At 39.3% G+C, this 14186-nt stretch overlaps 1 protein-coding gene across 3 annotated transcripts; it reads left to right on the forward strand.

The window, feature by feature from the left end:
• Positions 1-247: 247 nt before the first annotated feature.
• On the forward strand, positions 248-12977 carry LOC114559611 (uncharacterized). 3 transcript variants are annotated; one of them, XM_028584551.1, is made up of 7 exons: positions 248-321; positions 4593-4666; positions 6840-7071; positions 7936-8840; positions 9373-9427; positions 10005-10158; positions 12691-12977. In XM_028584551.1, the coding sequence occupies exons 3-7, from the start codon at positions 6879-6881 to the stop codon at positions 12824-12826; spliced, it is 1443 nt and encodes a 480-aa protein (XP_028440352.1). In that variant the 5' UTR covers positions 248-321; positions 4593-4666; positions 6840-6878; the 3' UTR covers positions 12827-12977. The 3 variants fall into 3 exon arrangements, with proteins under 3 accessions (XP_028440352.1, XP_028440282.1, XP_028440204.1); XM_028584481.1 differs by lacking the exon at positions 248-321 and adding an exon at positions 3661-3873; XM_028584403.1 differs by lacking the exon at positions 248-321 and having other exon boundaries at positions 4546-4666.
• The last annotated feature ends 1209 nt before the right edge of the window (positions 12978-14186 follow it).

Raw genomic sequence — 14186 nt, forward strand, 5'->3', positions numbered from 1 at the left:
AATCGGAAGGGGCTGCATGACACGCATGACACACATGACAGAGAGCATGAAACACACCATCATAACAAAACATGACCACGAGTAGGTTAATACAAAACTGGCTGCTATGAAGAAGCTAATACAGTACAGGATGTTGCATACAGGACGTTAAAATACATGGTACAACAAACTTACCTCCGTAATATTCCTTCGAACACTTGCAGGGTTGTGGCAAAACTTTTTCAGAGCCCTTGGTGTTTTGGATGGAGTGGTCTCTTTTATCAGAACGACATGTTGAGGCTTCACCGTGTTTCTCATCCTCTACCCATCTCCTATACACAGGTAAATCTCGTTCCAGTCTTGTTAAAAGGGTGACACACCGCCGACAAATCCTATTAAACACTAGTCTGTTTACTACTGTCACGCCAACATGAAAAAGTCTTTTGGATATACTTGGTTTGTGCTAACCAACTGTTGTGATATTTTCCTTGCAAAAACGGCAAAAGTTGTCTTGTGGCTCCATTTCCATTAGGTTACATTTACGTCTCTCAGTCAAACTATTCTCCAAAACAAACTTGTTTAAGTCGCTCTGGATACGTCACCCCGTGTATTGTTGTGATTGGTCGTAGTGTCATCCAATTGTGTGCAGTGAGATTTTCAAATGCATGCTTGGTGCTGCCCCTCGAGTTGGGCCATTTTCATTACTCATTGCCAGACCCTTAATCTTTCGGATTTGGGTCTGGATTTCCAGGCTAGCAGAACGCCACACAGCAACTTTTCGGCATTGTACCAAGCAAAAAAACAATCGTAAATATGACAAAGATTAAAGATTAACCACTAACAAGGTCTTCGCTCATTAATTACCAGAGGTGGAAAAAGTACTAAAATATTGTACTCAAGTAAAAGTACCAATACTTTGATGAAATATTACTCAAGTAAAAGTAATAAGTAGTTCATTTAAAATGTACTTTAAGTAAAAGTTACTTAGTTACGTTAAAAAAACTGTAAAACGGGGACGAGGGGGAATCTCTCCCATGTAGTAAAAATAGGACAAGGGGTCATGAAGCCCAAACTATTTTGTTTTTAATTAAAAAAAAAAATATATACAAATGTATAAACATCTATACAAATGTATACACATGTAATAACATAACACATGTCACACATGACATGTAAGACCCTTAGAAAGGTATAATGTGCTATTTTAGTTCAGACCATCCCATAAAGCGTTTTTAAACAATCAACTGAAAGTGAAAGTACCATACATTGTTAGTTCTGAGGCCATCCCTTTCTTCACAAACATAAACAAGTTATAAGGCAAATCAAGGCCAAATCACATGTTTTGACTCCATAAATGGGTTAGACCCATAGACTGTTAATTATGATTATTAATATCCATCCATCCATCCATCCATCTTCGTCCGCTTATCCGGTGTCGGGTCGCGGGGGGAGCAGCTCCAGCAGGGGACCCCAAACTTCCCTTTCCCGAGCAACATTAACCAGCTCCGACTGGGGGATCCCGAGGCGTTCCCAGGCCAGGTTGGAGATATAATCCCTCCACCTAGTCCTGGGTCTTCCCCGAGGCCTCCTCCCAGCTGGACGTGCCTGGAACACCTCCCTAGGGAGGCGCCCAGGGGGCATCCTTACCAGATGCCCGAACCACCTCAACTGGCTCCTTTCGACGCAAAGGAGCAGCGGCTCTACTCCGAGCTCCTCACGGATGACTGAGCTTCTCACCCTATCTCTAAGGGAGACGCCAGCCACCCTCCTGAGGAAACCCATTTCGGCCGCTTGTACCCTGGATCTCGTTCTTTCGGTCATGACCCAGCCTTCATGACCATAGGTGAGGGTAGGAACGAAAACTGACCGGTAGATCGAGAGCTTTGCCTTCTGGCTCAGCTCTCTTTTCGTCACAACGGTGCGATAGATTGAATGCAATACCGCACCCGCATATTATTAATATGAACAGTCTAATTAGATGTAGTATGTGAATTAATTTAGCCAGTCTCCTACATACGCTGTCCTACGGAAGGGGTGGGCAATTCATTTTCCCATGGGGCCACATGAGAATCAGGGACTGTTGTGAAGGGCTGGACCAATATTAATTTTATGTCAGGCGGCACATTCTCAAACGTCTCTTTTTTTTTCTCTGGGCATATTAGCGCAGCAGAGTCCACCAAACACTCTTTAATAAACTCCCCTTCAGAAAATGGCTTACTATTTTTGTGGGATATCACAAGCTGGTCTTGAATGCTGCATCCCTGGATGCATTGTTGCGTTTGCAGCGTAACTAGCAAAGCTCCAGATCTCAGTGTCCGCTCTGCGTCAGTCATTTTTGAGGGATAACAGCTGATTTACTTCCATGCTAACGTCCCCCGCTCAGTTCGCCGCTCGCCGACACATCCATGGGTCCGACACATTGCAGTTCTTCTTCTACATCTTATTAATTGCAACTTGCAACCAGAGAAGAAGAAGCTGGATATGTTAGCACAAAAAAAGAATGCTGGTGCAGGCTGTCGGTACACGATCCGTTCTGCACATGCGCGATCCGTTCTGCACATGCGCAAAATGTTTGCGCATGGGCTGTTGTACGAGCAACAGCCAAGCTAACGTTAGTTACGCTTCCGGTTGACAGCCAAGCTTACGTTAGTTTAGCTAACAGCTAATTCGGCTAACCGCTAGCTGAGACAGCATGAAATAACTTTAAAAGACCATCAAAATAAAACGTAAAAATAAACGTTATATAACATATATAACAGCTGTTACGTCAGTTTTACTTTACTTGTGCTCATTTAAAATCCAACAATCTAACGTTAGCTTCCTGTTGGAGGCTAGCCATAGGCTAGCGTGGAACAGATCGTGCAGGTCGTAAACAGTAATATCTTGCGCATGTGCAGAACGGATTGTGCAGGCAGAACGGATTGTGTACCGACACAGACCATGGGTGCAGAGTGATAGAGCTTGTCTGGTGTAGTCATTCCGTGCGCGATTTGTTTTTCTTCCTTTCGTTTTTTTTTTACTCAGTAACGGATGGGATTTGTAATGTAGCAAAATACAATACTTCACTCAAAACATAATCAAGTACATTTTAAAATACCAATTTTAAAAACTACTTGAAAAATACAAAATACACAACAAAACTACTCAATACAGTAACGTGAGTAAATGTATTTCGTTACTTTCCACCTCTGTTAATTGCTATGGTTTGTTTTCCCCCATGGCATAAACGGAAATTACGTTTTAGTGGGCGTTCCCAGTAATGCCAACAAAGTCTATCCGTGCTATAATTGTAATAATCTGTTAACGTTAAAGGTCCCATGGCATGAAAATTTCACTTTATGAGGTTTTTTAACATTAATATGAGATCCCCCAGCCTGTCTATGGTCCCCCAGTGGCTAGAAACAGCGATAGGTGTAAACCGAGCCCTGGGTATCCTTCTCTGCCTTTGAGAAAATGAAAGCTCAGATGGGCTGATCTGGAATCTGCTCCTTATAAGGTCATTAGGAGCAAGGTTACTTCCCCTTTCTCTGCTTTGCCCGCCCAGAGAATTTAGCCCACCCATGCGAGAGAGACATCATGGCTTTCAAACGAACAAAGTGGTAGTTTGTCAAGGCCACCCCCCCCCTCCCTCTCCTCCTCAATAGCTACAGACAGAATGACACATACTACACTGTAAGAAAAGTCCGTAAATATACGGTACAATGTACCGTGTTAATGTGAAGGAATTTTCCGTAATATTTTTTTACAGGAGTTTTAACCGTATTTTTTAAGGACGCATTGCATTATGGGAGCATGAAGCGCCGTACGCGCTAACTTCTGAATGAAGAAGCGGTCATCAACGGACGTTTACCTTTCAATCTTCGGAGTTGGGGAAACCTTTATTGCACTTCTGTGGTACAAATTATATTTCCTTTAACTAAATAATATAGTATATGTATATATATAGTTCTGTATAGTTTTAATTATAAAGAGTTGTCCAGTCTGTGTTAACCTGTTTTTAACGTTACCGTTAACATTACCGGATAAGCACAATGCGCCATTAGTAGCTAGCTAACCAGCTAACACCAGTTAGCGAGACAACGGGCTAGAGTTACCATAGCCCCAGCCTCAGTCAATCCACCTATTTGGACATGATAAAAGAATGATAACTTAGCAATTAGCCGTCTGTTTTGGCTAGTTGGGCTGGCTAAAGATAGTTAACGCCGCTGACGCCGATTAACGAGTGCCGTCATGTTGGCTTGTAATGTCTGTGAATTTAAATGCGTCTCATTGACAGAATATCTGAAGCACTGCAGATCACACAGACATCTTAATAATGTACTTTTATCATGTGGCCATAAAGATTGTGGAAGAAGGTTTTCCTCATTCAACTGCCTTGCTGTTCACATGTCACGGACACACCCAGACACAGGGATCAGACAAACTTGGAACCGCAGTGTGTCTGTGCAGTTGAGGTGTTTGTTCAATTTTTGCAGCAGAGAATATGCGGATTTTAAACGGCTTGTGTCTCACTTGAGTGACCACATACAAAAGGGTCTGACTGTAACTTGTCCCTATAATGGATGTTCTAAGACATTTAATGTAAAAGCATCGTTTTCATCTCATCTGTCCAGATATCACAGAGGGTGGAGTGTCACCCAGATAGCACCTGTTCATCTGTGTGAAGCTGCAGAACAGTATTTTCCAGGTGAGAGGGCACATGTTGCAGAGAATGAAGGAATTGATATGAATAATGCAGACCATAGTAATGATGTTGAAGTAGACCAAAGTAAGGCTGCTGAGAGTGATAAAGTGCAAGATGCCTACACAGAAAATCTAGCTCTGTTTTACTTGGGTTTGCAGGCAAAGTATTTAGTCCCAGCCTCCACAATTACAGAGATAGCAAATGAGATGAAAACTCTTCAGGATATTCAACAGGAGTATACAATGGATGTGCTAGCTCAAGAACTTGAACAGTATGGTGTTCCAACAGAACCATTAACATGTCTGGGGAAGAGTGTATATGAGCGGAGCCCTATGCACGAGGCCTTACATGCAAGTGGTCCTTTAACTACACACCATCGAAGGCTGCAGTATTACAAGACACACTTTAACTATGTTCAGCCTGTTGAAGTTACACTTGGCTACAATGATAGAGGGCAGAGGAGATACTATCATTACATTCCATTACTGGATAGCCTCAGAGCAATGCTGAAAAAGGGAAGTGAAACTCCGCAGAGTTTTAACCCTATTCATGTTGAAGATGGTACACTTTGTGATTTCACTGATGGGCATGCCATTAGATCTAATGCAATGTTTGCCACAGACCCAGATTCTTTAAAGGTGATGCTTTTTCAAGATGCTTTTGAGGTGGCTAATCCTCTTGGATCTGCCAAGCAAAAGCACAAAGTTTTAGCTGTGTACTTCACTCTTGGAAATTTCTATCCTCACATCAGATCAACTGTTGATCAAATCCAGTTGGTACTGCTCTGTACAGAGAAAGACTGTAAATATTTTGGAGTTGATAAAGTTTTTGGTGAGCTTGTGTCAGACTTGTGTGAGCTGGAGGAAAAGGGCATATCTTTTGAGGATAAGATATACAGAGGTACTGTTGCATGCCTAATGGGAGATAATCTGGGCTCCCACATGATTGGTGGCTTTACAGAAAATTTCAGTTTTGCTGAGTATTTCTGTAGATACTGTCTAGTCACAAAAGATGTGTTTCTGTCTAACCCTCTCACAGTTTTCACTCATAGAGATCCTGCTGATTATAATGAGTCTGTGCAGTTTTTGGAGAGTCACCCTGAAGTGACCATGCATCAGGGCATTAAAGGCAACAGTGTTTTCAACAAACTCTCACATTTCCACGTGTGTCAGCCTGGGCTGCCGCCCTGTTTAGCACATGACTTGTTCAAGGGTGTTGTAGACTATGACCTGGCAATGTGTTTGCAGTGCTTAATTAAAGAAGAGAAGTGGTTCAGTTACGAGTCACTAAATGACAGACTCAAATTATTTCCAGGTGAAAGCAGCAACAAGCCAAATGCAATTCCAAACAAAGGAAAAAGGCTTGGAGGCCATGCAGCCCAAAACAGGTGGCTATTGCGGTTCCTGCCTATTTTGGTACATGACCGAATTGAAGATGCTGACAATGCTGTCTGGCAGCTAGTACTTCTTCTGAGGGAGTTAGTCGAATTTGTCTGTGCACCTAGCCTCTCAGAGTCTCAGATTGCTTACATGAAGGTACTGACTGAAGAGTATGTGGAAATGAGGCAAGAGTTATTCCCACATTCAAATCTGAGACCAAAACACCATTATCTTCTTCACTATGCAGACTTGAGTCTACAGTTTGGTCCACTCATACATACTTGGACCATGCGCTTTGAAAGTAAGCATAGCTATTTCAAAAGATGTATCAGGTCAAGTCAAAACTTCAGAAATGTCACTAAGTCACTCGCTGATAGACATCAGCTGTTTCAGGCTTATCGGAGTCAGGGCAGTTTTTTCAGCCCCCAGGTTCAGGTGTCAGACTCCACTAGCTTTTATCCAGAGCTCTATGATGGTGGCATAAGGGCAGCAGTTGCAGACTTTGGACTTAACTCATCTAACTCAGTTGTTACAGATAAAGTGCAAGTTAAAGGCACTTCATATGCAAATGGTATGCTTGTTGTACTGAGATATACCAAAAGACAACTACAGTTGGGGGAAATAGCAAGCATTGTTATCAAAAATGAAACAACTGTCCTGCTTTTGCTGCGGGGGAAAACTGCCAGCTGGGCACCTGAGCTTGGCATCTATGAAATTGACAAAAATAGTTCCAATAAGCTTATTTGTGAAAGTCTTGACAAGCTTAATGACTATGCTCCACTTTCTTTTTACCACAGAGGTGCAAGGTTACTCATCCCACTCAAGCATATGCCACTATGGAGCTTGTGAAAGAATTAGTTCAGAAAGCTATGCCATCGCTCAGTAATCATGAAATGGACTTACTCATAGCGAGACTGGAGGAGATTGGAGTAAACAATGTAGATGACCTTAACTTTGTCAAGACTGAGGATGTCGATGGAATTCTGCCACCCATTCAGCAGAGAAGACTAATTCAAGCTTTCACTGCAGGTAAGTTTTTACATTTATAAACCAAATCTTTCTGTATGTCCTATAATCCACAGGTAACCTTTGTTGCAGACTTGGACTTTTTGTCCAAAAGCATCACAAGTGTATGTAAAATTTGGATCACAGTGTTCTGCTGCCCTGTTACAAAAAAAAAATGAAAACTTGAATTCAAAAAAATCTAAAAAAGCATCATGAGTATGGTGCTACATTTTATTCATAAGTGGAGCGAGTGTAGAACAGTTACCGTGAGCAGAAAACCATCACAGCTAGGGCGGATTTATATGAATACTGATGTTCAAAAATAAAGACTGCTCTGATAAAGAAAAATTCCTTTGGGTGTGAGAGATACTGAGTGTCCACTAGTGGGATTAGCAGAATTGAAGAGATTAAAGGTAATCTATAAATGACCATTTTAGAAAGGAATGAAAGACAGAAGGAAGGATAGAAGGAAGGAGGGAAGGAAGGCTAGAAGGAGGGAAGGAAGGATAAAAGAAAGGAATGAAGGATAGAAGGAAGGAAAGATGGATGGAAGGAAGGAAGTAATACAAATTCAGAAGATGATTAGGACTGATTTTATATTTTAAATGAAAGTAAATATTGTTTCTAGAGGAGCAACAGTAATGTTCACAATAGCATATTCACTATTAACTAAACTAACAAATTCTATACCTAGCAGAGTTTTAGGAGTTTTGTTTGAGCTTGTTCATAACACTTTATTAGCTAAACCAGTGCAATGTGGTTTTGTAAAACATACCGCTGGTGACATGCATTTATTCATACCATACCTAAATTGTTATAGCTTAAATATTATATATAAATGTAACATTGGTCATTTCATTAATTTTTGGTGATATATGTTATCCATAGAGTCACAAGCTGTACTTGGCTCTGCTTCGACATCTCTGCAACAAAATGTCCATCTGCCCCAAACTCCACCTCCGACACCTGGTCCCATGGAGGATTCTCCATCCCGGGAGACATATGATGTCCCATGGCACAAAATGCCCCCAAACCTCATGCTTGCCTTAAGTGAAAAGAAAAGACCAAAGCCTAAAGAGAGAAGAGAGCTGGTTCGTATAGTCATTGACGATGTACTCCGTAAAGAGCGTGGCAGGCCTGGAAGAGCAAAGCTGCGGGAGATTGCCAAGAAGATTGTAGAACAATATCCATGCTCTTTTCAAGACAGAGAGCTCAATGGAACTAAAGTCATTGGAACAGGATATGATGCTCTCTTCATACAGCTAGAAAACAGACTTGAAAATATTAGAAGGCCATTTACCTTCAGCTCAACAAAGAGGCCAGCAGAGGGTGAAGACGCAGTGAGGAAAAAGTCTACACTCTCAGATCGTTATGGATGTGTGGAGTGGCAGCCTGCTGTTGAGGATATAGCAGAACTACAGTCTAAACAAGATGACTTGAAAAGTGCCTTCAAAACCCGTCATCTTCAGGAGTTGTGTGTTCGCAAATTGATGACAGAAACCTATTCCATCCAGCGTGCAACAATCAACAAAGGAAGCACTGTAAAAACAGTACAAGAAGAGTGGCCCTTCCTTTTTGAAGCTGTTCACCTGTTTGACCACACATGTACCCTCATTGGCTTACCAGTGCAAACAAAGCTGGCAGAGGAAATCTCCAGAAAGGGAAAGAGTATCAAAGACTTCCTCGACTCAAGTGGGATGAAGATGCCACCAGGTGAAGATCCAGTACAGCTGATCTCAGGCATTGCGAAATTCTTCAAGGAAAAACCTGATCTGCTTTTCTACCAAAGTGAGGTAGGTTTATACTTTTTATTATGTTTTTGTTTTGCAGATATTCATTAAACCTATTTTTTTGTAATGGCTTGTATGGATTTAAACCCCATAAAGATGCATCAGTATTTTCACAGACTTTGGACACACCCACAAAAAAAGGAAAATGTGATTTTAATTTAATTATGTATGGGCTATGGTTCTCTCACCTACAGTATCTCTCTCAACTCTTAGCTAAATATAGAAAGTAAACAATAAACGGTAAACAAACTCTTAGCTGACTATAGAAAGTAGAGATAAGAATAACATAAAATAAATTTCCCTGAGGTTTTTGTATAAGAGCTAAAAATTAGTTTTAGATGTACTTTAAAAGCTCTTAACAAAACCTGGGCAAAATTGAGCTTTCGAGGTTTAGGCTTATTGTAGTTACTACTACCTAATAATTTATGATCCAGGTATTACCATACTGTATACAATAAATGTATACAGTAAATACTGTATACATTGAAAACAATTCATGACATTTTTGTTTCTTTGATATTTTATTTTCCAACAGGAGTCAACTGCTGCTGGACTGAGCATCCCAAGCACCCCTTGCATCCTTATCATGGGTATGTAGTCTGTATAATATTTAGGCATGCATGTTATGGATTTCACTTACTCTTACTCCTACTCTTTATTGTTAACTCTAACTCTTTACTCGTACTTTTTACTCTTTACTCGTACTTTTTACTCTTACTCGTACTTTTTACTCTTTACTCATACTTTTTACTCTTTACTCTCCGTGCAAAGCGCCAGTCAATTTAAACTGCATGCTTAAAAATACTTATACTTCATCCAGTGTTAATGTAGTGGAGTAAAAGTCCTGATAAATATTACTGATGAGGAGGGTTTATTAGTTACTGTATGATAAGGCTGGACGATTTTGGCTAAAATCATAATCACGATTAATCAAACAAGTTACCTCGATTACGATTATTGAACGGGTTTATTCGTTACTGTATGATAAGGAGGGTTTGTTGAACAAAGGCCACACCACTCGTAAAAAGAATAATATAAGGTAGCCAGATTTAAATAATTATGTTTGCAGTGGTTTTCTGAAGTGGATGTGCATTGTTATTTATTTATTTTATATATATTTATTTTTTTGTTAATATTTTCTAATATCTAAATGAATCTATGTTTAAGGTGATCAACGATTCAAGATCGCTGTCGATCAGGAAGTGGTCAATGACCATATCAACTCCCTCATTGTGGCCCTGAGCTACGCTTTCTCTTTGTTTTATGTATTGAACATAAAATACCCAAAGGAGATGGCAATCACCCTGGAATTCATACAAAGGTAAGCAACTTTTTGTTTTTGTTTTGCGCACAAACAGCGAGTTTGAACATGTATTTCGTTAAAAAAGTAAGACAGCGGCTGCTGCTGCTGCTGCTGCAAAAGAGAGAGAATTGGTGTGGGAGAAAATTGCTGCTCGAGTCAATGCGTACTAACAGTGTATTAATTTCATATTTAATCACAGTTAACTTATAATATTAGGCTACTGGTGAAAACTGGAATTGTATTACATCTATAATTTCATTTTGGTGCAATCATGCGGGCGAAAAAGTATAATATATATAAATATATAAAAAGTAAAGTAAAAAATGGAGGCAAAGTTTATTAAACTTGGAGCATGTAGATACAGGCAGCTTTATTTGAGAAAGTAGTTAAAATAAATGGCGCTGGGCATGAATAGAGGACAAGAGGAAACGGTGGAGACGGGAAGCTGATTCATTGTAGGATTATGATATTATTGCAATATGTAAATCCACATTTACTCTTTATGTAACATATGATTGGAATAAGTAAAAATTGATCCAAAACTTTTTAAGTCTTTAAAAATTGTGACTTTTATTATTGTGTAATGTCAGAAGGACTTTAACTGTTTGCCAGTCAAATTAACTTTAATGAGTGCATATTGAAATATTACACTGTTTGGCAAAACATTCATCTCAAAATGCATCAGATTGATGCTTTAAAATATGGAATATTTAAAATTTTCTTCCGGGGGAGCATGCCCCCAGACCCCCCTAGAGGGGTAATATCGTTCTCACCTTTTTCACCCCTGACCAGTTTTCATGCCTGGATGTTAGTTATATGAGGACAGATGAGGTATCTACGTATCTAAAGGACTGATTAAAGAAATACCTCTCAAATCGGTTATGTGGAAATGAAAATACATCTATAGTCGGGACTTAATATCATCTCCTGAAGTGAACTCTCTGGGAATTAATACAGCTTTTTCATCAACAGGATCGTCGATAAAAGGACATGACATGTTTGAGAAAAAAACGTTTTATAGTAACATAAACAGTAAATTTTTTTTATTCATGCAGATATGAGAGAAACTTGAAGAAAACCTGCTCCCGACCAGGTTAGGTTCACAGACTCAGTTACCATAGTAACGGACTCTGAGGTTAAGTTACCTCTCTTTCTGAAACCGAAAACCCAGAGTTACTCTCATCTCAGGGTTAACCAACTCAGAGTTTTCACTAAACCTGCTTTCTGGAACGGGCCTCAGTACACCAGCACCACCCACTACAACCTCAATAATGAACAAAGTATAATTATCACCTTCACCTATCACCTCTGACAGAGCTGTTGTGTTGGATTGCATTAGATTGCACAGGTGTACCTAATGAAGTGGCTGGTGAGTGTATAGTGTAAGACGTATTTCAGCTCAACTCAATTGACTGAGATGCAAATGGCAACCATTTGAAACATTAAGTCGTAGCATTATTAATGCAATAGCTGAATTGGAAAGTATTAAGTATAGTAATTTGACCATTTTCATGGTCGATTTATTTGTCCCCAATTAAGACCAGCCGATTTTCAGCTGATCGGTCATGACCGGTGACTGGCTGATCAGTCTCTTATATCAGATTTTTAACCAGATTATTAATGGATAAAATGATTCGATGAAATCTAATTTTGATCACGATTTTGGATTCCTACGATCAAATTCACGTGATCGAGCGATATTCAAAATGATTCAATACATTCATAGAATACTCTTTTTGGTCATAAGTCGGTCACGATGTTTATCAGTAAAAGCAACATTTTTGTCCCGTCTGTTCTATTTTTCAGACAACAGCAGTGACCATAGTGCTAGTTTGAGTCTTTTAGCTCGTAGCTTTAGCAGCAGACTGTTGTATGGCCCGCTACAGTGAAATACAGTCACACTACACCGTTTAGCTAATGGTAGGCTAACGTTACCTGCTCTTCAAAGCGTTATTAGTGTTTACTAGCTCTCTAACCTCTAACCACATCCACTTTTGGAGCATTAGTGCGCAACGCATTTAAATTGCACCGTAATCCGCGTTGCTATTTCGTCCGGTAGATACCGGGCACCGGTGCTCTATTGGCACCGGATTTTAACATGCGCCGTTAACGCGAACAGAAAATTGCCTGTATCTTTTCACGGAAAACACGCATGTTTGGAAAGTGGTTGCACAACAGCTGAAATGGCATACTCCTTCATAATATCCTTCAACAAAGGAGGAATGTAACACAATATGGATATGAAAGCAGTTATTAGCTATTTTACCTTTGTGACTATACAATTGGTTTTGGTTAAAATTAAAAAAATTATCGTGATAATTAATCGTGATCAATATATTGATCAAAATAATCGTGATTATCATTTTGGCCATAATAGTGCAGCCCTATTACAAATGTTAATTTAGTAGTAGTCATCCTGTTATGGAACAATACTCAAATTGAATTTACAAGGATTTTTCCATCTGAACTTGGTCTGCATGTTACTCTCTGTCTGTCTGTTTCATTCATTTCATTACTTGTGTTGCTTAAAACAAAATCCATTTCTTCAAGAGTTTTCCTGGGAATAAATCCTGAGCGTGGGTCAAAGGCCGAGAAGAAGAGGACCAAACACCAGCACATTCCTCCAAGACTGCTGAAGTTCCTGTTTGAACTAAACAACTTCGAGAATCCATGGATGGTAATTTGAGCTGTTTTGCCATGTATTTGGAAATGTTTAAAAGAAAGTTGAAAAGCTGTTTTAGTTGTTTCTGACCACCTTTTGGTGCAACACCATTTAAACAATTTTCTACAAAATGAGCACTTTTTAATGGTGCTTTGCACATCGTTCAATGAATTGTCGTTCAATGTATTGTTTTTAGTCTGTTACGGCGTTTAAAGCTATACATAACATTAAATGAACTACGGATGCCCCGATAACTCCATAATCTTCCTCTCCATTCGCCTATGAACAAATATTGGAATTCTCAGAACTCATGATGATCTAGGCCATCCCTAGAATGCACTTTATGAATCAGTTTTCATGTTTTAAATTTGTTTTATTCTGTTTGTTGCGGTTTTAAAGTAACAAGTCTGATCCAAAACATGGTGCTTTGCATATTGTTAAAATAATTCGTAAAAAAACTTGTCATTTAAAAATGTAGCCATTGAATGCACTTTTATGCATGTCCTTCATGGCATAAAAAATAAACATGTTAAATGTATATATGTTGTGGTGATTGTATTTGATCATGTTGCTGTATTAGATGTTTAGTTATTTTAACTGATTACATTACATTGGTCTGGTGATGGATACCATTTGTCATTGTATTTTAGCATTAGAGTGAAAGAACATGTTTATTTACCAGAAAATGTAGACTGCTACTGACTATCCAGAATTTAGTTTCAGATTTAAAGAAACTATCCATAGAAATGGTACAGATTTTTCCGTGGTGAAGACATTTCTTGGTAGCAAATGCTACTGAGCGTATACTGTAAATCTACGGAATTATCCGTTCTAGGATTAACAGAAGTGTCTGTGAATAAACAGAGAATATACTGTAAATCTACGGAATTATCCGTTCTAGGATTAACAGAAGTGTCTGTGAATAAACAGAGAATATACTGTAAATCTACGGAATTATCCGTTCTAGGATTAACAGAAGTGTCTGTGAATAAACAGAGAATATACTGTTAAACTACGGAATTATCCGTTCTAGGATTAACAGAAGTGTCTGTGAATAAACAGAGAATATACTGTAAATCTACGGAATTATCCGTTCTAGGATTAACAGAAGTGTCCGTAACATTAACGGATAAATTCCTGGTAATTTTCTGCCAGGACTTTATCCGTTTTTTTACGGATTTTTTTCTTACAGTGTAAGGAAAGCTCATTGTGGGACTGGCTCTAGTGGCTGTAATTCTGCACCAAGGCTGAACTTCGGGAAAGAGACTTCATATATAGTATTAGGGGACCACTAAAGTCTATATAAAAGCATCCAAAGAGCACCATGTCATGGGACCTTTAAAATGAAAATGGCCATGTAAAAGTTCTGTACCCTTCTTTGTTG

The sequence above is a fragment of the Perca flavescens genome, chromosome 1 (assembly GCF_004354835.1).
Source record: "Perca flavescens isolate YP-PL-M2 chromosome 1, PFLA_1.0, whole genome shotgun sequence".
In the NCBI taxonomy this organism is placed as follows: Eukaryota; Metazoa; Chordata; class Actinopteri; order Perciformes; family Percidae; genus Perca; species Perca flavescens.